This window comes from Mauremys mutica, chromosome 13 (assembly GCF_020497125.1).
Source record: "Mauremys mutica isolate MM-2020 ecotype Southern chromosome 13, ASM2049712v1, whole genome shotgun sequence".
Taxonomy (NCBI): Eukaryota; Metazoa; Chordata; order Testudines; family Geoemydidae; genus Mauremys; species Mauremys mutica.
Window position 1 is genome coordinate 40,148,066 of NC_059084.1, and position 21,348 is coordinate 40,169,413.

General features: G+C 46.0%; 1 protein-coding gene across 1 annotated transcript; it reads left to right on the forward strand.

Annotated features, from left to right (window-relative positions):
- The first annotated feature begins 300 nt into the window (after positions 1 to 300).
- LOC123348813 (olfactory receptor 14A16-like) lies at positions 301 to 5,081 on the forward strand. The gene is made up of 2 exons (XM_044986456.1): positions 301 to 479; positions 4,122 to 5,081. The coding sequence occupies exon 2, from the start codon at positions 4,149 to 4,151 to the stop codon at positions 5,079 to 5,081; it is 933 nt and encodes a 310-aa protein (XP_044842391.1). The 5' UTR covers positions 301 to 479; positions 4,122 to 4,148.
- Positions 5,082 to 21,348: the final 16,267 nt, after the last annotated feature.

Sequence of the window (21,348 nt, forward strand, 5' to 3'; positions counted from 1 at the left end):
TTTGTACCACATGGGACTCAGCCCTGCCTTGTTTTTAACCAAGGGTCCTTGCAGGGATGCTGCCATCATGTGAGATGGTTGTCAAGGTGAATTGTTCCTGAGGTGAGATCAGACCTTGGCTCACAGCCACGGAGACCAGATTCCGCTATTTAGCTCCAGGCAAGGTACATCCTGACTGTGTTTGAATTTTGCACAAGCCTGGATCAGTTTCAGAGCTGGGAGGGGCTTTCAGTCCCCAATCCCATTTAATCCTTCACCTTTCAGCCAAGCCTGCCCAAAGAGGGGAGCATCCATCTGTGGAGTAGGTCCCTGTACGCTAGGAACTGCAGAGAGACCCAGCAACTCAAGGGATATTGCAAAGGAACTGGGAGACAGCAGCTGGATAACACAGTGATGAGGCATTATTGACAGGTGTACAGATAGAGAAGGACTAAAGAATCCTGCCAGTGGCTGGGAAACATTCCACAAAGACCAACACTGTAAGTCTGCTATTTCACTTAAATATGTGTGGGAGCTAATATACTAGAGCAATGTAATACTAGAACTATGAGTTACAATTGAAACTCTCTAAAACCTTTACTATCATTCAATCAAACATCTAGAGGTGCTCACTTTTTCCAGCATAAAAATTTTCAATTTTCATTGACGTTATAGAAAGCAAACCATTTTCTGATTTTGTGAATTGAGAACCAAATAATTGCTGGTAAAAATACTGAAAAATTTTCATGGAGAGTTTTGAAAATAAATTGTTGTTGTTGTTTTTAAGGATAGCACAGACCTATTATAAAACTTTTTTTCAATTTAAACCCAGTTTTCCTTAGAAATAATTTAAACAGAAAATATCTGGATTTCTCAGGTTAGAAATTTATAACTAAGCCAGCATTGATATTGTCCAATAACACCCTCTATTTCAATTATGTTTATTGCTGTTTCAAAGAGATTCATGTAGGATGGTAAAACTGAGTAAGCAGCCATGTTAGTATCAGGGCCGGCTCTAGCATTTTTGCTGCCCCAAGCAGAAAAAATAAAAGCAGCAGCAATTCAGTGGCAGGTCCTTCACTCTGAGAGGGAGTGATGGCCTCGCTGCCAAATTGTTGCCCAATGGCTGCACGTGCCACCCCTCTCTTCATTGGCCGCCCCATACACCTGCTTGCTATTCAGGTGTCTGGAGCCAGCCCTGGTTAGTATCCTCAGAGTATGTTTTATACATGCAGGCACCTTTAAACTGAGGCACAGAGAGTTGAAGCCCCCAGCCAAAGCCTGTCTCTGCTCAATGACATAGAAGAGGGCAATGTGGCTAGACCCCAGATCTGTTCTAGCACCGTATCCTCTGTCCCACACTGATGCCCGCTAACCAGAAATACTCTTAGCAGGCGGAGAGCACACACACATAGTAAGACACAGCCTGTGTCCTGGAGAGTTTACAAATGAAGTGGACAGGACAGAGAAAGGGAGAGATAGAGGGAGGGAGGGGAAATAGAGATACGAGGAGGGGAAGTGCCTGGCCCAAGGTCACACAGCAGGTCAATGGCAGAACCAAGAATAGAAACCAAGTCTCCTGATGGCCACTGAACCATAAAGATATAGAGTCACAGAGGGAAATTACACAACACAGATGTAGCTGAGCGATGCTATTAGCCCCTCATCACACAGAGATGGAAATGCAGCTGGGATCTGGTGTCACAAATCAGATTTGGTAACAGGCAGGAGGCCGTCTATGTGGTGTGGCAGTGAGTCCTTACAGCTGAGCTGTCATTGGAGATGCTTTCTGAGTCCATGTCATATTTCCTCAGAAACTGGAAATCAGGCAGCATTTGCTTTTTAGTATGTTACCTCCACGTCCAAGTTTGCATATTTCCCCAATAAAGGAAATATCTTGGCCAGATCATTGGGGTTGGATGTGCTTTGCTCCATCCTTCATACTGTATTTTATCAAGCCAGATCTTCAGACTTTGTAAACTGATCCATGGATATTAAGGAGGCCATGACAATTTCCTCTCATGTGTTAATTCACCTCTCCTAGTCAATGGCACTGATGAGTGATGTGCACCTTTGTTACTCCTACCATGAGATATTACTAAGGGAAATCAGGGCCATACTCTCTGTCACTGTAACCCAGACTGTTGTCTTTGTCCTTCCTTCTCATCATCTCAGACATAGCACTTGACAACTGTTGTCAGATGCTACCGGTGTGGTGGTCTGCTCTGTTCAATGTTGATATCAATCGTCTGTGTGTGTTCCCTCTGTGTGCTGTCCCAGCTCTATGCAGATAGCTGACAGAGCAGACCCTGAGATAACCCCCAATGACCACAGACTCTAGTAAGGTAGGAAGGCACGTTGGCCAGGTTTATTGTTGAAGAGAAACACAGTCTCCAGATTTCCCTAGCATAGAAGTCAAAGGTGCTGCTAAGATGCTGCTAGCCAGTACATATGTGCTCCCTGACAATGGACTCAGCTGCGTCAGTGGCGGGACTTTCCACTGCCCCCTAGGCTGGACAAAGACATCCACTCAGAGGTGCACTCTTATGCAGAGGTACAAACAAGTTACCCATAACTCCTGATGTATCGAGGTGCAACCCCTCTACGTAGTATAGTGCCGCCTCTCACTTTGTACATATTGGTTCGAAGAAAACAACTCTATCCATCATGTTACCCCTTTGGCCCTGCATTGGGATGGGTCAGCCTGTTCCTTGTTATTTGTGTGGCATGTACAAGTATGCGAATGTTCTGATAGCTGGTGTCCAGTGCCTTTTAGGTATGTCTCATTTTGCAGCATCAACCTTTTCCTTGCCAGCTTCTGTGAGCAGGGCCTGCCTCTGGCTCACAGTTTAACTTTGCTTTACGTTAGCAAAGTCTTGACCATTACTTTAGTTCAGGCCTTAGGCCTCATACTGGGCCTCTGATAAGTGTTTATGTTTCAGGGCCTCATCTTACTACAACAACCATCTTCAAACCCTAGTTTTCCTTTGAAATAATTTAAACAGAAACTGTCTGAATATTCCAGATTGGAAACTTTGATTTCAACCAGGTTGAGAATATTAACATTATTAGTAAAATTTGAAGCCAGTCACTCTATTGCAATGGTGTATATTTCTGTTTCAAATGGGCACTTGTTGAATGGCAAAACTGAGTAAGCAGCAAAGTTGGTAGCCCACAGTATATTTATTAAGCATACTAGTGCCTTAGATGGAGAACAGAGAATTGAAGCCCTCCCACCAAAGCTTGTCTCTCTTATCCCAGCCAAGGACATAGAGGAGGTGAATGATATTAGAACCTAGATCTCCTGCTCTAGTGCTGCATCCTCTATCCCACACTGCTGCTGGCTAAACAAAAATGCTGTGAATGGTGGCACCCAACATACACATAACAAGATACAGCCCATCCCATACAGAGCTCACAGTCCTAGCAGACAGGGCAGAGAATGAGATGGAGGGGAAACAGAGGCACAGGGAGGGGAAGTGACTGGCCCAAGGCCACACAGCAGGTCAGTGGCAGAGCCAAGAATAGAACCCAAGTCTCCTGGTGGTCACTGATCCGCACAGAGATAAAGTGACAGATGTAAATGACACAGCAGAGAGGCAGCTGAGTGATGCTATTAGCCCATTGCTACACAGAGATGGAAGTGGGATCTTGTGTCATAAATCAATACATAAGCAGGCAGCAGGCCATCTATGTGGTGTTGCAGTGGAATCACTACAGACGAGCTCTCATGCAGGATACTGAGTGAGTCTATGTCATATTTCCCTGGAAAGTGGATATCAGGCAGTGTTGTCATTTTAGCATTTTAGTTTCATGCCCAAGCTTAGAGCCCGCTGTTCGTAGCAAAAGAGGATCCAGCTTGGCTACAATGTTGCACTGCAATAGTACTTTGCTCCATCCTCCACACGGCATTTTATTCAGCCACATCCTGGATCAGATCTTTAAATGGTGCAAACTGATGCACCTCCATTGACTTTAAGGGATCCATGCCAATTTGCACATGTGTGATAACCACTAGTTAATAGCAGTGATGAACGCAGGGCATTGTTCACACTCACATCATGAGATATTGCTGCATGGAAGCAGAGCCATTCCCTCTGTCACTGCAATCCCCACCATTATCTTTGTCCTTCTCTCCACAGCCATCACAAAGTGAACTGAGAAAGAAAATGTCCAACCGAACTACCCTGACCGACTTCCTTCTCCTGGGATTCTCTGATGTTCAGGAGCTGCAGATTTTGCACTTTGTGGTGTTTCTAGTGATTTACCTGGCAGGCCTGATGGGGAATCTTCTCATCATCACAGCTGTAGCCCTCAACCACCATCTTCACACCCCCATGTACTTCTTCCTGGTGAATCTGTCGATCCTAGACCTCGGCTCCATCTCCGTTACCATCCCCAAATCCATGGCCAACTCCCTTATGAACACCAGGGTGATTTCTTATCCTGGATGTGTCACTCAACTCTTTCTCTTTTTCCTCTTCACTGCAGCTGATCTTGCCTTACTCACCATCATGGCATACGACCGACACGTTGCCATCTGCCAACCACTGCACTATGAGAGAGTGATGAACAGGAGAGCTTGTGTCCAAATGGCAGCCAGTGCCTGGATTACTGGTATTGTCTACTCCGCCCTGCACACTGGGAACACCTTCAGGTTACCCTTCTGCTCCAATGTCATCAACCAGTTCTTCTGTGAAATCCCTCAGCTACTCAAGCTCACCTGCTCTGACTCGTACCTCAGTGAAGCTGGGCTTCTGGCCTTTAGTGTGTTTTTAAGTTTAAACTGCTTTGTTTTTATAATTGTGTCTTATGTTCAGATCTTCAAAACTGTGCTGAGAATCCCCTCTGAGCAGGGCCGGGGTAAAGCCTTCTCCACCTGCCTGCCTCACCTCACTGTGGTCTCTTTGTTTCTTTCCACGAGCTTCTTTGCCTACTTGAAACCCACCTCCAGCTCAGCATCAGGTATGGATCTCATGATGGGTGTTCTCTATTCCTTGATGCCTCCAGTGATGAATCCAATCATTTACAGCATGAGGAACAAGGAGACCAAAGCTGCATTAAAGAAACTGTTTGTATGGAGGTTATTCACCATAAATTAAAATGTCCATCATTGTACCTTGATTGAGATTTCATTCTGAGCTTCTTCTTGGATATATGAAAGCAGCAAAGAGTCCCATGGCACCTTATAGACTAGCAGATGTATTGGAGCATGAGTTTTCGTGGGTGACATGACATGCATCCGACGAAGTGGGTATTCACCCACGAAAGCTCATGCTCCAATACGTCTGTTAAGGTATGTCTACACTATGGGATTGTTCTGTTTTTACATAAACCGGTTTTCTAAAACAGATTGTATAAAGTCGAGTGCACGCGGCTACACTAAGCACATTAATTCGGCGGTGTGCGTCCATGTACCGAGTCTAGCGTCAATTTCCAGAGCGTTGCACTGTGGGTAGCTATCCTGTAGCTATCGCATAGTTCCCGCAGTCTCCGCTGCCCATTGGAATTCTGGGTTGAGATCCCAATGCAAAAACAGTGTCGCAGGTGATTCTGGGTAAATGTTGTCACTCAATCCTTTCTCCAAGAAAGCAATGGCAGACAATCATTTCGCGCCCTTTTTCCCTGGATTGCCCTGGCAGACGCCATAGCATGGCAATCATTGAGCCGGTTTTGCCTTTTGTCACTGTCACCGTATGTGTACTGGATGCTGCTGACAGACACGGTACTGCAGTGCTACACAGCAGCATTCATTTGTCTTTGCAAGATAGCAGAGACAGTTAGCAGTTGTATTGCACTGTCTGCCATGCCATTGTAAATTGGCAATGGGATGATGGTTATCAGTTGTTCTGTAATGTCTACTGCTATCATGGGTGCTCCTGGCTGGCCTTGCTGAGGTTGGCTGGGGGCGCATAGGCAAAAATGGGAATGACTCCCTGGGTCATTCCCTTCCTATGTTTTGTCTAAAAATAGAGTCAGTCCTGCCTAGAATATGGGGCAAGTGTACTAGAGAGCACAGCCGCTCCATGTCAGAGCCCCAGAGATCCTGCAGAAATGATGAGCTGCATGCCATTCTAGGGGGTGCACCTGCAACAACCCCACCTGTTGCTTCCCTCCTCCCCCAACCCTCCTGGGCTACCATGGCAGTGTCCCCCCATTTGTGTGATGAAATAATAAAGAATGCAGGAATAAGAAACACTGACTTTTTAGTGAGATAAAATGAGGGGGAGAAAGCTTCTTCTGCTATGATAGTCCAGGCAGGACGTTAAAGGGGGGGGGAGAGGAGCCCAGCCCCCGCTGCTATAATAGTCTAGGCAGTACAGAAACTTTTCTTTAGACATGAAAGGAGTGGGGGCTGATGGAGCTCAGCCCCCAGTTGCTATGATGAGGACAGTTACCAGCCGTTCTGTACCATCTGCTGGGAATGACCAGGAGTCATTCCTATTTTTACCTAGGCGCCCCCGGCCGACCTCACTGAGGCCAGCCAGGAGCACTCACAGGATGATGACGAGGAAAGCTATCAGTCCTTTTGTAATGTACCATGTGCCACCGGGGAGAAGATGCTGCAGTTTAGTGCTGAAGCACCCCATCTACCAGCAGCATGCAGTAGACATAGGGTGACATTGAAAAAAGGCAAGAAACAATTTTTTTCCCTTTTCCTTCAGGGGGAAGGGTGTAAATTGATGACATACACCCTGAAACACCCGGGAAAATGTATTTGACCCTTCAGGCATTTGGAGCCTGCGGGGACTGTGAGATAGCTGGAGTCCTCAGTACCCCCTCCCTCCCTCCCTCCATGAGCATCCATTTGATTCTTTGGGCTTTCTGTTACGCTTCTCACGCAGCACTGTGCTGAGTCCCTGCTGTGGCCTCTGTCTATCATAGCCTGGAGATTTTTTAAAATGCTTTGTCATTTCGTCTTCTGCAACAGAGCTCTGATAGAACAGATTTGTCTCCCCATACAGCGATCAGATCCAGAATCTCCCGTACAGTCCATGCTGGAGCTCTTTTTGGATTTGAGACTGCATCGCCATCCGTGCTGATCAGAGCTCCACTCTGGGCAAACAGGAAATGAAATTCAAAAGTTCGCGGGGCTTTTCCTGTCTAGCTGGCTAGTGCATCCGAATTCACATTGCTTTCCAGAGCGGTCACAGTGGTGCACTGTGGGATACCGCCTGGAGGCCAATAGCATCGATTTGCGGCCACACTAACCCTAATCCGACATGGCAATACCGATTTCATCACTACTCCTCTCGTCAGGGAGGAGTACAGAAATCAATTTAAAGAGCCCTTTATATTGATATAAAGGGCCTCATTGTGTGGACGGTTGCAGGGTTAAATTGGTTTAACATGGCTAAATTCGATTTAAACGCGTAGTGTAGACCAGGCCTTAGTCTTTAAGGTGACACAGGACTCTTTGCTGCTTTTACAGATCCAGACTAACACGGCTACCCCTCTAATTCTTGTATATAATCAACTGATGACAAAATTGTCTCCCTGAGAACATAGGGTGCAATCTGTTTATGAATTCATAAAATCTGGAGTAACTCCTCAGAAGTAAAATGAGGCCTGGTCTACACTACGAGTTTATATCGAATTTAGCAGCGTTAAACTGTATTAACCCTTCACCTGTCCACACAACGAAGCCCTTTATATAGATATAAAGGATTCTTAATACCGGTATCTGTAATCCTCCCCGATGAGGGGAGTAGCGCTGAAATCGGTATTGCCATTTCGTATTAGAGTTAATGTGGCTGCAATTCAACGGTATTGGCCTTCGGGCGCTATCCAATAGTGCACTATTGTGACCGCTCTGGATAGCAATCTGAACTCAGATGCACTGGCCAGATAGACAGGAAAAGCCCCGTGAACTTTTGAATTTAATTTCCTGTTTGCCCAGCGTGGAGCACCGATCAACACGGGTGACCATGCAGTCCCAGACTCCAAAAAGAGCTCCAGCATGGACCGTACGGGAGATACTGAATCTGATCTCAGTATGGGGAGATGAATCTGTTCTATCAGAATTCCATTCCAATAGATAAAATGCCAAAGCATTTTAAAATATCTCCAAGGCTATGATAGAGAGAGGCCACAACAGGGACTCAGCACAGTGCTGCGTGACAAGCGTAACGGAAAGCCAATGAATCAAATGGACGCTCACGGAGGGAGGGAGGGGGTACTGAGGACTCCAGCTATCCCACAGTCCCCGCAGTCTCCGAAAAGCATTTGCATTCTTGGCTGAGCTCCAAATGTCTGAAGGGTCAAAAACATCGTCGTGGGTGGTTCAGGGTATATGTCATCAATCTCCCCCCCATGAAAGAAAAGAGAAAAAAATCGTTTCTCGCCTTTTTTCAATGTCACCTTATGTCTACTGGATGCTGCTGGTAGACGCGGTGCCACAGCGCTGAACAGCAGCATTCCCTCCCCTCCCCTCCCCGATGGCAGACGGTGCAATAGGCCTGATAGCTGTTGTCATCATCCCGTGAGTGCTCCCGGTCATTCCCTTCTTTAAGCGTTGTCTCCTGGAGATTAAGTCCTGCCTGGAATATCATAGCAGCTGGAGGCTGCACTCATCCCTCCTTCCCCCTTTAATGTCTAATAGAGATTCAGTCCTGCCTGGAATATCATAGCAGCTGGAGCCTGCCTTCTCTCCCACCCCCCCGTTTTATCTCAATAAAGTCAGTGTTTCTTATTCATGCACTCTTTATTGCTTCATCATACAAATGTGGGGATAACTGCCACGGTAGCCCAGTAGGGGTGGGGGAGGAGAGAAGCAATGGGTTGCGGTTGTTGCAGGGGCACTCCCTAGAATGGCATGCAGCTCATCATTTCTGTGGGATGTCTGGGGCTCTGATCCAGAATGGCTGTCCTCTCTGGTTCTTTAGTAGGCTTGCCCTATATTCTAGGCAGGACTGACTCTACCTTTAGACAAAACATAAAGAAGGGAATGACCTGGGAAATCATTCCCATTTTTATCCATTGGCCCCCGGCCAATCTCACCGAGGCCGGCCAGGAGCACCCATGACAGCAGCAGATGGTACAGTATGACTGGTAACTGTCATTGACAAATTCCAAAGTAGCAGATTGTACAATATGACTGGTTACTGTCTCTGCTAACTTGCAAAGGCAAGTGAATGTTGCTGTGTAACACTGCAGTACCGCGTCTGTCAGCAGCATCCAGTACACATACGGTGACAGTGAAAAAAGGCTAAGCAGGCTCCATGGTTACCATGCTATGGCGTCTGCAGGGCAATGCAGGGGAAAAATAGCGCAAAATGATTGTCTGCCATTGCTTTCATGGAGGAAGGATTGACTGATGACATTTACCCAGAATCACCTGCAACACTGTTTTTGCCCCCATCATTCATTGTATCTCAACCCAGAAGTCCAATGGGCAGGGGAGACTGCGGGAACTATGGGATAGCTATGGGATAGCTACCCAGAGTGCAATGCTCCGGAAATCAACGCTAGCCTCGGTACATGGATGCACACAGCCGAATTAATGTGCTTAGTGTTGCCATGTGCACTGGACTTTATACCGGTTTCCAAATACCGGTTTCTGTAAAATTGGAATAATCCCGTAGTGTAGACATACCCTGAATTAATTTCAAACTACACCATGGATTTTGCCGCCCCAAGCAACCAAAAAAAAAAAAAGCTGTGACTGCGATCTGTGGCAATTCAGCAGGAGGTCCTTCGTTCCAAGCGGGAGTGGGGGACCCTGGATTTCCGCTGAATTGCCGCCCCTCTCCAGAGTGGCCACCGCAAGCCCCTGCTTGCTTAGCTTTTGCCTGGAGCCAGCCCTGACACCAGTGTAAATAAGATCAGAATCTAAATACCTATGGATAAATGTACAGACACATCTATCTATCTGTCTTATACTGCTAACATCATCTTGCTATCTGAGCACATAGCACAGACTATCAATAGCCATAGCTAAATCACTAATCGACTTCATGAACTTTCTGGCGCTTCTCCTTTTTCGGGATAAAAATTGTGGTTGGGGTATGAGAAGTTTGGCTTATTCGTTTGCTTGATTGTCTCTTTTTCATTTTGTTTCATTTTATAGATTCATTGATTGATTTGTTTCTTTATTCCAGGTGACTTTAGTAGGGTAGGAATTTGCAGGGTGGAATATGTTTGATTAAATGTGGATATCCATTTATTTTGTCATCTATTCAAGGTGTCAATGTCATAATATCTTTGAAGGGGTTTTCTGGGAGACTTAGAGTTTTCCTTTCCCCAGTGACGAAGAATTAAAAATAGTTTCTGTAGGTGTGTGAATAGCTGAGTTACTGTTTAAATGATTATTTTAATGCTGATGGGATTTTATTGTATTATTTATGATGTGTGGGGGCACCTATATCTTTATATAATTATGTGTATTATCTTTTTTATTTAAATAATAAATACTGTATTCTTCTTGCTATGGTGATAAGGCATTTTGGAAGAGAAAACTATTGCAATGTTTCCTAAAGACAAACTGAGTCTGGGCAATTAATCCAATTTTTTTCTTATCAAGATACTGCAGTTATCAATCTGGAGCTGCTCATATTTTTTCTTATGTTACGCTTTGTTCCTACAGTGGTAAATAAATTGTTCTTTGTATGGTGAAGATGGACTAGTCACTCAACTTACTACTGGTTACAGCTCCTGTGGGAAGAACTGCAGGTACCGAGCATGGTGGGAGAAATCATGATGGGTGCACATATTGCTATAGCCTGGGACCCAATTTGAGAGGGAGAATCATGTGATTCAACCCTAAGAGAGGGATAGGTAGGGCCAGTGCAAGGAAGTTTCGCGCCCTAGGCGAAACTTCCACCTTATGCCCTCCCCAGCCCTGCGGCAGCTCCCCACCCACCCCTGTGCCCTGAGGTGCCCCCCCATGGCAGCTCCTCCCCCCTGCCCTGAGGCGCCCCCCCACCACAGCAGCTCCCCCCCCCGGGAGCCGTGCAACACCTCCCCACCCCAGCTCACCTCTGCTCTGCGTCCTCCCCGAGCACACTGCCCCCACTCTAATTCTCCTCCCCTCCCAGGCAAACAGGGAGAGCTCAAAGCTATGTGGTGCTCAGGATAGGGGGATTCAGGCCCTCCCTTCTTCTCCAAGTCCCACCCCAGGGCCCTGGGGGTGGTGGGGGTGCTCACCACTGAGTCAGCGCGCATCCTCCTGAAACACATTGACTGGTTCCCCAGTTCACTCACCGGAGAAAAGTCTACGTCCCTTGGGCTGCTTCCTACACTTTCTCCCTCAGCGATGCTCTACGGCTCCCCCGGGTCTATGGGTCCTCAAGTGGCATAGCTCCTGCCGGCGTGGACTCTTCTCTGGGCTCCTCAGGCAATCTGGAGTCCATCTGGAGCTCTGTGTGCTGTGTATCTGGATCTGGATCTGGATCCTGTAGCAGCTCCCTGGAGAGAGCCTGCAGTCTGCATCCTCCCCCTTTAGCAACCTTCCCACACTGAGTTGGGCTGCTTCCTTTTATACTCTGCCTCCAGGCTGAACATGCCCAGCAGAGTCAGAAAGCCGAGGCTTCCTCAGCCTGAAAAGCACAGTTAACCCTTTAGGGGCTAGTTCAGGGTAGGTACACCCCATCACACCTGGTCAGAAGCCTCACCGGTGAAAGTTTATTACCCAGTCCGCCATGTCTACAAAGGAAAGTCGACATGCACCAGCTTCTGTACACTGAGCAGATTCCCCAAGCACTTCAAGCAAAACACACTTGTTTAGGTAAAACATAAAACAGCTTTATTAACTACAGAAAGACAGATTTTAAGTGATTATAAGTAATAAACGTACAGATCAAAGTTGTCTACCCGAGAAATAAAAGCAAAATTACAATCTGAGTGCTATAAACTAGACAGGATTTAACTCAAATAATGTCTCACCATGATGGTATAGTTCCTTCAGCCACAGGTTGGGATTCGTCTTTTCAGTCTGGGACCACCACCCTCTTTTAAAGCCTTTTTCCACAAGATGTCTTTACAGGTGTTGAGTTGTGGGGGGAGTGAGACCAAGTGATGATGTCACTTCCCCCTTTTATAGCTTCCTCCAGCTTTCTGGAAAGATCCTTTGCTATGATATGAGTAAAGCAGTCTCCATTCTCTATGTGCTCCCTCTGAGAAGCCTTCATTGTATACAGATCCTGTGATAGTCCTTGGTAGTGTGGATTAACTCTTCCCTGCTAGCAGAATCAGCCATGACCCTGAGGCTCTGCTGGGCATGCTCTCACTGGGAGTCAGGTATAAAAGCCTGCAGAGCTGCTCAATCAGGGCTGGCGGCCAAGAAGGGAGGACGCTCAGTGGTAGCTCCAGCCCAGGAGCAGTTACAACCCTTACCGGAGAGAGCTGAGGAGCCAGGAACCCGGACAAGAGGCTTGCAGCTATTGGAACCCCAGGAAGTGCCGGGTGCTGAGGAACCTGGAGACCCTGATGCCACAGGGACTGCTATGGTTGGTGAACTGGTAGGAAGTGACCCAGGGAAGGTAAGGGAGTGGTACCTCCCACCACTATGAGGGCAGCATGATTCAGTAGGATTCCCCGCTGACCCATGGTGGATCATGCCATCACTGACAGGGCCCTGGGTCAGAGCCTGGTGAAGGCGAGTGGGCCCAGGATCCCCTACAGGGCATCATTACAACTCCCCTCCCGCTTTTCTACAACATAATTCACCTCACTTACCTCAAAGGAGATAGATGAACTCCTGCCGCTGGGCCATGCTATCCCCCTAGGGAAAGAGAATTCAGAGAGACTCTGGCCATTGGGCAAAGCTGCTTTAGTCGCTCACTATAGGGACTCTGGCTGCTAGGTCGTGCTATCCCACCAGAGGACGAAGAGTTAGAGGGACTCTAGCCATTGGGCCACACAGTCCTGACTACTGGCGAGGTAGTAGAACCAACGTAGACACAGGGAGGCGGGGTTACCCTCGCCCTCCTCGTATCAAAGGGGTTGACGATGTACAAAACCTGCAACAGGCTAGTTGTGGGTGTTTGCAATTTTAGAATATATTTCAGTAACACACACATAGCAAACTTCATAACTTCCCATACAGTGATAGCACATACAATGCAACAGGATATTAATGTTTTTTTGATATTAAGATTTTTTAAATGACATCTCACAATGCATACTTTGTACAAAACCTATCATAGTCATATCACCATGGAAAATACGGGGGTGCCAGGGTACAGTTTTGGAGCACAGAGTGTCACAGGGACACGATAGCAGTGTCCAAGTACATAAACGGTTGTTACAAGGAGGAGGGAGAAAATTTGTTCTCCTTAACCTTTGATGATAGGACAAGAAGCAATGGGCTTAAATTGCAGAAAGGGCAGTTTAGGTTGGACATTAGGGAAAACCTCTTAACTCTCAGGATAGTTAAGCATTGGAATAAATTGCCGAGAGAGGTTGTGGAATCGCCATCACTGGAGATTTTTAAGAGCAGATTAGACAAACACCTGTCAGGGATGGTCTAGATAATACTTAGTCCTGCCATGAGTGCAGGGGACTGGACTAGTCCTACGATTCTATGATTCTATGATTAATATAGAAATAGGGCCCCTGTTGCACTTATATGGTGGTCACCATCTTGGCTGGTACCCTGTAGTTACACAGGGACCTCAAGAGATAAAGGCAGGAGTCCCTGCAGCTTGATCTAAAGAGTCAGGCTCGCTGGTAGGGGTGTGACAGACTCATGGGCTCTGGGGATTGGGCACAGAAGGGATTTGTAACACACGAAGACCAGTGGATATCTATGAGTGACTCTGTGCGGCTGCTTTATCTGAACTGAAATCACCTCGCATGCCCTGGAGCCCAGGGCTGCACAGACATTCCCACTAATCCCATGTCATTGTTATTGCAGTTTATTCTCAGGTACACACGGTCAGGGCCAATGAGAAGGGGGAGAAGCCACCACAAATTACCGGGGCCTGGTGGTCCGGAAGAGGGCCCGGGGCCCGACTTCCCCAGCTTCGTCAGCCCTGTTTAGCCGGTCCACCCTTGCTAAGGGGCCCAAAGTTTTTTTTCACTAGGGCCCGAACCCGCTCTCAGCTGCCTGCACACAGTCACTCAGATTCTCACACTCCAGAAGTGTGCAGGTAACCCAGGTTAACACAGTGTGGCTCCTTGTCCCCCTCTAGTGGTCAGAGCTTGTACAGCAGCTTATGAGTTTGCTATTGTCTCTGTACTAGTTCACTCAGTGATTGTAGCATAGGCAGTATGGGATCATGCTTGAAAATCGACAGGCCCTGTGTTCAAGCCCTATGTAGCTTCTATCAAGGGACATTGACATCTAGTGCCACACAACAGCATACAACCACTCCCTCCCCCCAAACTATTGCACAGCCCACATAAACACAAACACACACTAGTGTGTCTGCATGTAAACACACAATCGTGTTCAGGTCATGTACACATGCAAAACCACAACAGTGTCGAGTCTAGATTTACACTGGTATAATCAGCATGCAGCTCTAAAGGCTTAGTTGCAAAGTGAGAGGCAAGCCGTAACTCACAGCAGTGTGGTTGTCAACCAACAGTATTCATAGATTCCCAGGCCAGAAGGGACCATTGTGATCATCCAGTCTGACTTCTTGACCACAAAACTTGGTAAATGGTTCCAGTGGTTAAGAATTTACACCTTATTTGTACTCTGAATTTGTCTAACTTCAACTTTCAGTCTTTGGATCATGTTATACCTTTGGTTGCTAGACCGGAGAGCCCATTATGAAGTATTTGTTCCTGTGTAGGTACTTATAGACTGTGCTTAAGTTAGCTCTTTACGTTTTCTTTGTTAAGCTGAATAAATTCAGCTCCTTGGTATTCAAACGTACAGGTCAGATCCACAGCTTGTGTAAACTGGCATGACAGCATTGGCATCAATGAGCCCAGTCCCTGTCTGGTGTAAATGGATTTAGCTCCTTTGAAATCAGGAAGCCAGATCCCCATAGGGTGTAAATTCGCTAAGTGCTATCAAAATGAATAGAACTACACTGGTTTGCTAAGGATCTAGCCCTAAATGTTAAGGTCTGATTATTTTCTCACATATGCCCGTTTTATGCCAGTCTGACTCCTTTGATGCCACGTGGGACAGACTTCCAAGGTGAGCAGTGGGGACAAAATCCTAACTGGCTCCAAGACTGAGCTTGATAAGCTTATGGAGGGGATGACATGATGAGACTGCCTACAATGGTATGTGGCCCATCGGCAACTCCAAGTAGCAAAAATCCCCAACTCCTGGAGATGGGACACTAGATGGGGAATACAGTGAGTTACTACAAATAATTCTTTCCCAGGTTTCTACCTGGTGGGTCTTGCCCACATGCTCAAGGTGTAACTGATTGCCATATTTGGAGTCAGATTGGCAGAGACACTGGGGGATTTTCACCTTCCTCTGCAGCATAGTGCATGGGTCACATGCAGGTTTAAGCTAGTGTAAATGGTTAATTTTCTGTAATTAGAAGTGTTTACACCATGATTTCAGGATGTCAGTAATTCAGTCACAGGCTAAGTGTCTATTACAGGAGTGGGTGGGTGAGATTCTGCGACCTGCAATGTGCAGGAGGTCAGATTAGATTATCACAATGGTCCCTTCTGACCTTAACATCTCTGGGTCCTAATTTATACATAAAAGGGAAATAAGCTCCCATCCTTGCTTTCGAGTGTCCATGGAACAGGTGTAAGTGGCAACACAGTTTAATAGGCATTGCTTGGGCACAGAATGAAAGGCTGATTCTTCCCTCCCATGAAGTGCACACCAGCTTAACTCCAGGATTGGGTCAGATCTTTTGCTGATGTAAAGCAACCCAATTGCATTGACATCAGTGAAATTAATCTGGATTTGCACTGGGAGCAACTGAGAGCAGAATCTGGTCCACTTCTGCATAAATTGTGTTGTAATGGAAATAAATGACATGGACTGGGAGACACAAACTTAAAGAGTATTTATTGGAAAAAGACAGAAAATTAATTCTTGGTGAATAACTGCCCCCTAGTCAGTCTCCTCAATTAAGATTTGATCTCCTTGTTCCTCATGCTGTAGATGACCGGATTCATCATTGGAGACACCATGGAATAGAAAACAGCCACCACAAGGTGCAGACCTGATGCTGAGCAGGAGGTAGGTTTCAGGTAGGCAAAGATGCCAGTGAAAACAAACAAAGAGATCACAGGTTTCAGAGTAGCAGCCGTGTTAGTCTGTATCCGCAAAAAGAACAGGAGTACTTGTGGCACCTTAAAGACTAACAAATTTATTGAAGCATGAGCTTTCGTGAGCTACAGCTCACTTCTTCGGATGCATAGAATGGAACACACAGACAGGAGATATTTATACATACAGAGAACATGAAATGGTGGAAGTATGCATACCAACAGGAAGAGTCTAATCAATTGAGATGAGCTATCGTCAGCAGGAGGAAAAAAACTGTTTGAAGTGATAATTAAGATGGCCCATAGAAGGTGTGAGGAGAACTTAACATAGGGAAATAGATTCAATTAATGTAATGACCCAACCATTCCCAGTCTTTGTTTAGACCACAGGTAATTGTGTCTAGTTTGCATATTAATTCGAGTTCAGCAGTTTCTCTTTGGAGTCTGTTTTTGAAGTTTTTTTGTTGCAAAATTGCCACCTTCAAGTCTGTCACTGAGTGGTTAGAGAGGTTGAAGTGTTCTCCCACTGGTTTTTGAATGTTATGATTCCTGATGTCAGATTTGTGTCCATTTATTCTTTTGCGTAGAGACTGTCCAGTTTGGCCAATGTACATGGCAGAGGGGCATTGCTGGCACATGATGGCATATATCACGTTGGTAGATGTGCAGGTGTACGAGCCCCTGATGGCATGCCTGATGTGATTAGGTCCTATGATGGTGTCACTGGAATGGATATGTGGACAGAGCTGGCATCGGGCTTTGTTGCAAGGATAGGTTCCTGGGTTAGTGTTTATGTTGTATGGTGTGCGGTTGCTGGTGAGTATTTGCTTCAGGTTGGGAGGCTGTCTATAAGCGAGGACTGGCCTGTCTCCCAAGATCTGTGAGAGTGAGGGATCATCTTTAAGGATAGGTTGTAAATCCTTGATGATGCGCTGGAGAGGTTTTAGTTGGGGGCTGTAGGTGATGGCTAGTGGCGTTCTGTTATTTTCTTTTTTAGGCCTGTCCTGTAGTAGGTGGCTTCTGGGTACTCTTCTGGCTCTGTCAATCTGTTTTTTCACTTCAGCAGGTGGGTATTGTAGTTTTAAGAATGCTTGATAGAGATCTTGTAGGTGTTTATCTCTGTCCGAGGGATTGGAGCAAATACGGTTGTATCTTAGAGCTTGGCTGTAGACAATGGATCGTGTGGTGTGTCCGGGATGGAAGCTGGAGGCATGTAGGTAAGTATAGCGGTCAGTGGGTTTCCGGTATAGGGTGGTATTTATGTGACCATCGTTTATTAGCACAGTAGTGTCTAGGAAATGGACCGCTTGTGTGGATTGGTCTAGGCTGAGGTTGATGGTGGGATGGAAATTGTTAAAATCACGGTGGAATTCCTCGAGGGTTTCTTTTCCATGAGTCCAGATGATGAAGATGTCATCAATGTAGCGCAAGTAGAGTAGGGGCGTTAGGGAACAAGAGCTAAGGAAGCGTTGTTCTAAGTCAGCCATAAAGATGTTGGCATACTGAGGGGCCATGCGGGTACCCATAGCAGTGCCACTGACTTGAAGATATATATTGTCCCCAAATGTGAAATAGTTGTGGGTGAGGACAAAGTCACAAAGTTCAGCCACCAGGTTAGCCGTGATATTATCGGGGATACTGTTCCTGATGGCTTGTAGTCCATCTTTGTGTGGAATGTTAGTGTAGAGGGCTTCCACGTCCATAGTGGCCAGAATGGTGTTTTCTGGAAGATCACCGATGGATTGTAGTTTCCTCAGGAAGTCAGTGGTGTCTCGAAGATAGCTGGGAGTGCTGGTAGCATAGGGCCGGAGGAGAGAGTCCACATAGCCAGACAATCCTGCTGTTAAAGTGCCAATGCTTGAAATGATGGGGCGTCCAGGATTTCCAGGTTTATGGATCTTGGGTAGCAAATAGAATACACCTGGTCGGGGTTCTGGGCATGTGTCTGAATAGATCTGTTCCTGTGCTTTCTCAGGGAGTTTTTTGAGCAGATGGTGTAGTTTCTTTTGGTAATCATTAGTGGGATCAGAGGGTAATGGCTTGTAGAATGTGGAGTTAGAGAGCTGCCTGGCAGCCTCTTGTTCATATTCCGACCTATTCATGATGACGACAGCACCTCCTTTGTCAGCCTGTTTGATTATGATGTCAGAGTTGTTCTTGAGGCTGTTGATGGCGTTGTGTTCAGCACGGCTTAGGTTGTGGGGTAAGTGATGTTGCTTTTCCACAATTTCAGCCCGTGCACGGTGACGGAAGCAATCTATGTAGAAGTCCAGTCTGTTGTTTCGACCCTCAGGAGGAGTCCATGCAGAATCCTTTTTATTATAGCGTTGGTAGGAACAGACTCCAAAGAGAAACTGCTGAACTCGAATTAATATGCAAACTAGACACAATTACCTGTGGTCTAAACAAAGACTGGGAATGGTTGGGTCATTACATTAATTGAATCTATTTCCCTATGTTAAGTTCTCCTCACACCTTCTATGGGCCATCTTAATTATCACTTCAAACAGTTTTTTTCCTCCTGCTGACGATAGCTCATCTCAATTGATTAGACTCTTCCTGTTGGTATGCATACTTCCACCATTTCATGTTCTCTGTATGTATAAATATCTCCTGTCTGTGTGTTCCATTCTATGCATCCGAAGAAGTGAGCTGTAGCTCACGAAAGCTCATGCTTCAATAAATTTGTTAGTCTTTAAGGTGCCACAAGTACTCCTGTTTTTTAAAGAGATCACAGTGAGGTGAGGGAGGCAGGTGGAGAAGGCTTTATGCCGGCCCTGCTCAGAGGGGATTCTCAGCACTGTGTTGAAGATCTGAACATATGACACCACTATATATATATATATATATATATATATATAAAACTTAAGACTATGCATGCACTGAAGATGAGAGCCCCAATTTTACTGAGCTACAATTCAGAGCAGGTGAGCTTCAGGAGCTAGAGCATTTCACAGAAGAACTGATCCACCATGTTACCTCCACAGAAAGTTACTGCAACTCTGTTCCCGGTGTGCAGTGCAAAAAATTCCACTGATCCAGGCACTGGCTGCCATTTGGACACACAGTCTCCTGTTCATCACACTCTCATAGTGGAGTGGTTGGCACATGGCAACATATCAGTCATACGCCATGACGGTGAGTAAGGCAAGATCAGCTGCAATGAATACTATGAAGAGAAAGACTTGGGTGACACATCCGGGATAAGAAATCAACCTGGTGTTCATGAGGGAGTTGGCCATGGATTTGGGGATGCTGACAGAGATGGAACTGAGGTCTAGGATGAACAGGTTCACCCGGAAGAAGTACATGGGGGTGTGAAGATGGTGGTCGAGGGCTGTGGTTGAGATGATGAGAAGATTCCCCATCAGAGCTGCCAGGTAAATCACCAGAAATGCCACAAAATGTAAAATCTGCAGTTCCAGAATGTCAGAGAATCCCAGAAGAAGGAACTGGGTGAAGGTGGTGTAGTAGGACATTTTCTTCCTCAGAACATTGTGTGCTGCCTCTAGAGGGAAGAAGAAGGACAATAGTGAGGATTACATCAGTAAAATAAATCTCCTTTTGTGAAAGCCATATTAGTTCATTTGAGTGAGATCATGGGCTTGTGCAGATTGGTGTAATATGGAAAGGGGAATGCAGGAGCCATTGAGTCCAGTGGAGTTAGTCCAGATTTACACTGGGCAGTGAGAGGAGAGTCAGGCCCATTGACCGAATGAAGCTGAAGGAAAACAGAGTAAGCACCATTTGCTTTGTAGGGGTCTGTAAACCTTTCCATTCAAACAAGTGTAAAGTTAGGTGAATCTTATCTTCATTTCATAGAGGGGGGGAAATGAAGACAAGAGGGCTAGAATCTTCTGTTAGATACGCAAATTTAATCTGGGGTAATGTCACTGAAAGCAGTGGAATTACTTTGTGTTTACACTAATGCAAATGGGAGTAGCATCTACCATGGAGGTGAAAGAGCTCACTCACGATTATACAATGACTGAGCTGTAGAATCAGGAACAGAAACCAGGAGGAATCCTGAATCCCAGTCAACTATTCTAGCCATGACCCAATACTATCTCCCCCAAACAGAATAAGGCTGCTTTCTCACTTCTATAACATATAGCACCCCATTGCCTCACTGCTCTCCCAGAGGCAGGATTTGAACCCAAGAGTCCTGATACTGCCCAGCCCCTCTCATAATCATTAGATTACATTCTAACACCAGAGTTGGGAATAGAGCCAAGGAGCCCTGACTCCAATCCACCCACCCTAATCACTACACCATACTGTTCCATTGTTAAAAAAATGTAGAAATACTGCACAGTGCTCTTATTAGCAGAAACTGTATTAGTACATAAGAACTTAAGAACAGCCATATTGGATCAGACCAAAGGTCCATCTAGCCCATTATCCTGTCTTCCAACACTGGCCAATGCCAGGTGCCCCAGAGGACATGAACAGCACAGATAATCACCAAGTGATTCATCTCCTGTCACCCATTCCCAGCTTCTGGCAAATACAGGCTAAGATATTAGGGGTTTTTCCCTTCATCCTGCTCTGGTTCTTTGCTACACAGACAGAAAGCAGAAGATGGGAAGTCTGAAGTGAATACAATGTGATGTTTATTGGAGTTAATCAAGCAAACATATCAATAGTTCTATATGCCGCAGAGCCGTCCCTGTGTCCCCTTCACCTTACTTAGCAGGCGAAATTACACTTGCAGTGCACACCCCTAGTCACACCCCTTACTATTTATGGTCATGTTCCATTTTGGAGGGTTGTGAGTCTCAGGGGTTCAGTACCACCTCTTTTGTATCTCATGGGAGGGGTAAGGAGTGAGGTTGTGCTTTGGTCAGGGACAGGCATTTCTTTGGTTTTAGTGTTTCTTATACATTCCACCCAACTCCCCTGACCACTCTCGACTGGTTGCTTGACCTTATCTTGGGATAGGAGTTGAAGGAGGACTGTCCTTCAAGTGTACAATTGTATATTAAACTCCTACTATGCCCAGCAACACATTAGCTGTATCTCTTATCTCTTGTCACCCCATCTGCTTGTAGGCAGATATAACACGCTGTGTCTTTGTTCTTTGTTCACACATGTTAGTAAAGATATAAAAATATCAAATGGGGCAAACAAGACCCAAACTTCTATCTCAGTCAAATATACAGGCCTGAATAGTACATTATCATCACTAACACTCCTAACAATCTCCTAACTGGTAGGATGAAAATACCT

What these genes read in the sequence shown, in the direction of transcription:
- LOC123348813 (XM_044986456.1), top strand. Translation starts at nt 4,149, where the DNA reads ATGTCCAACCGAACTACCCTGACCGACTTCCTTCTCCTGGGATTCTCT.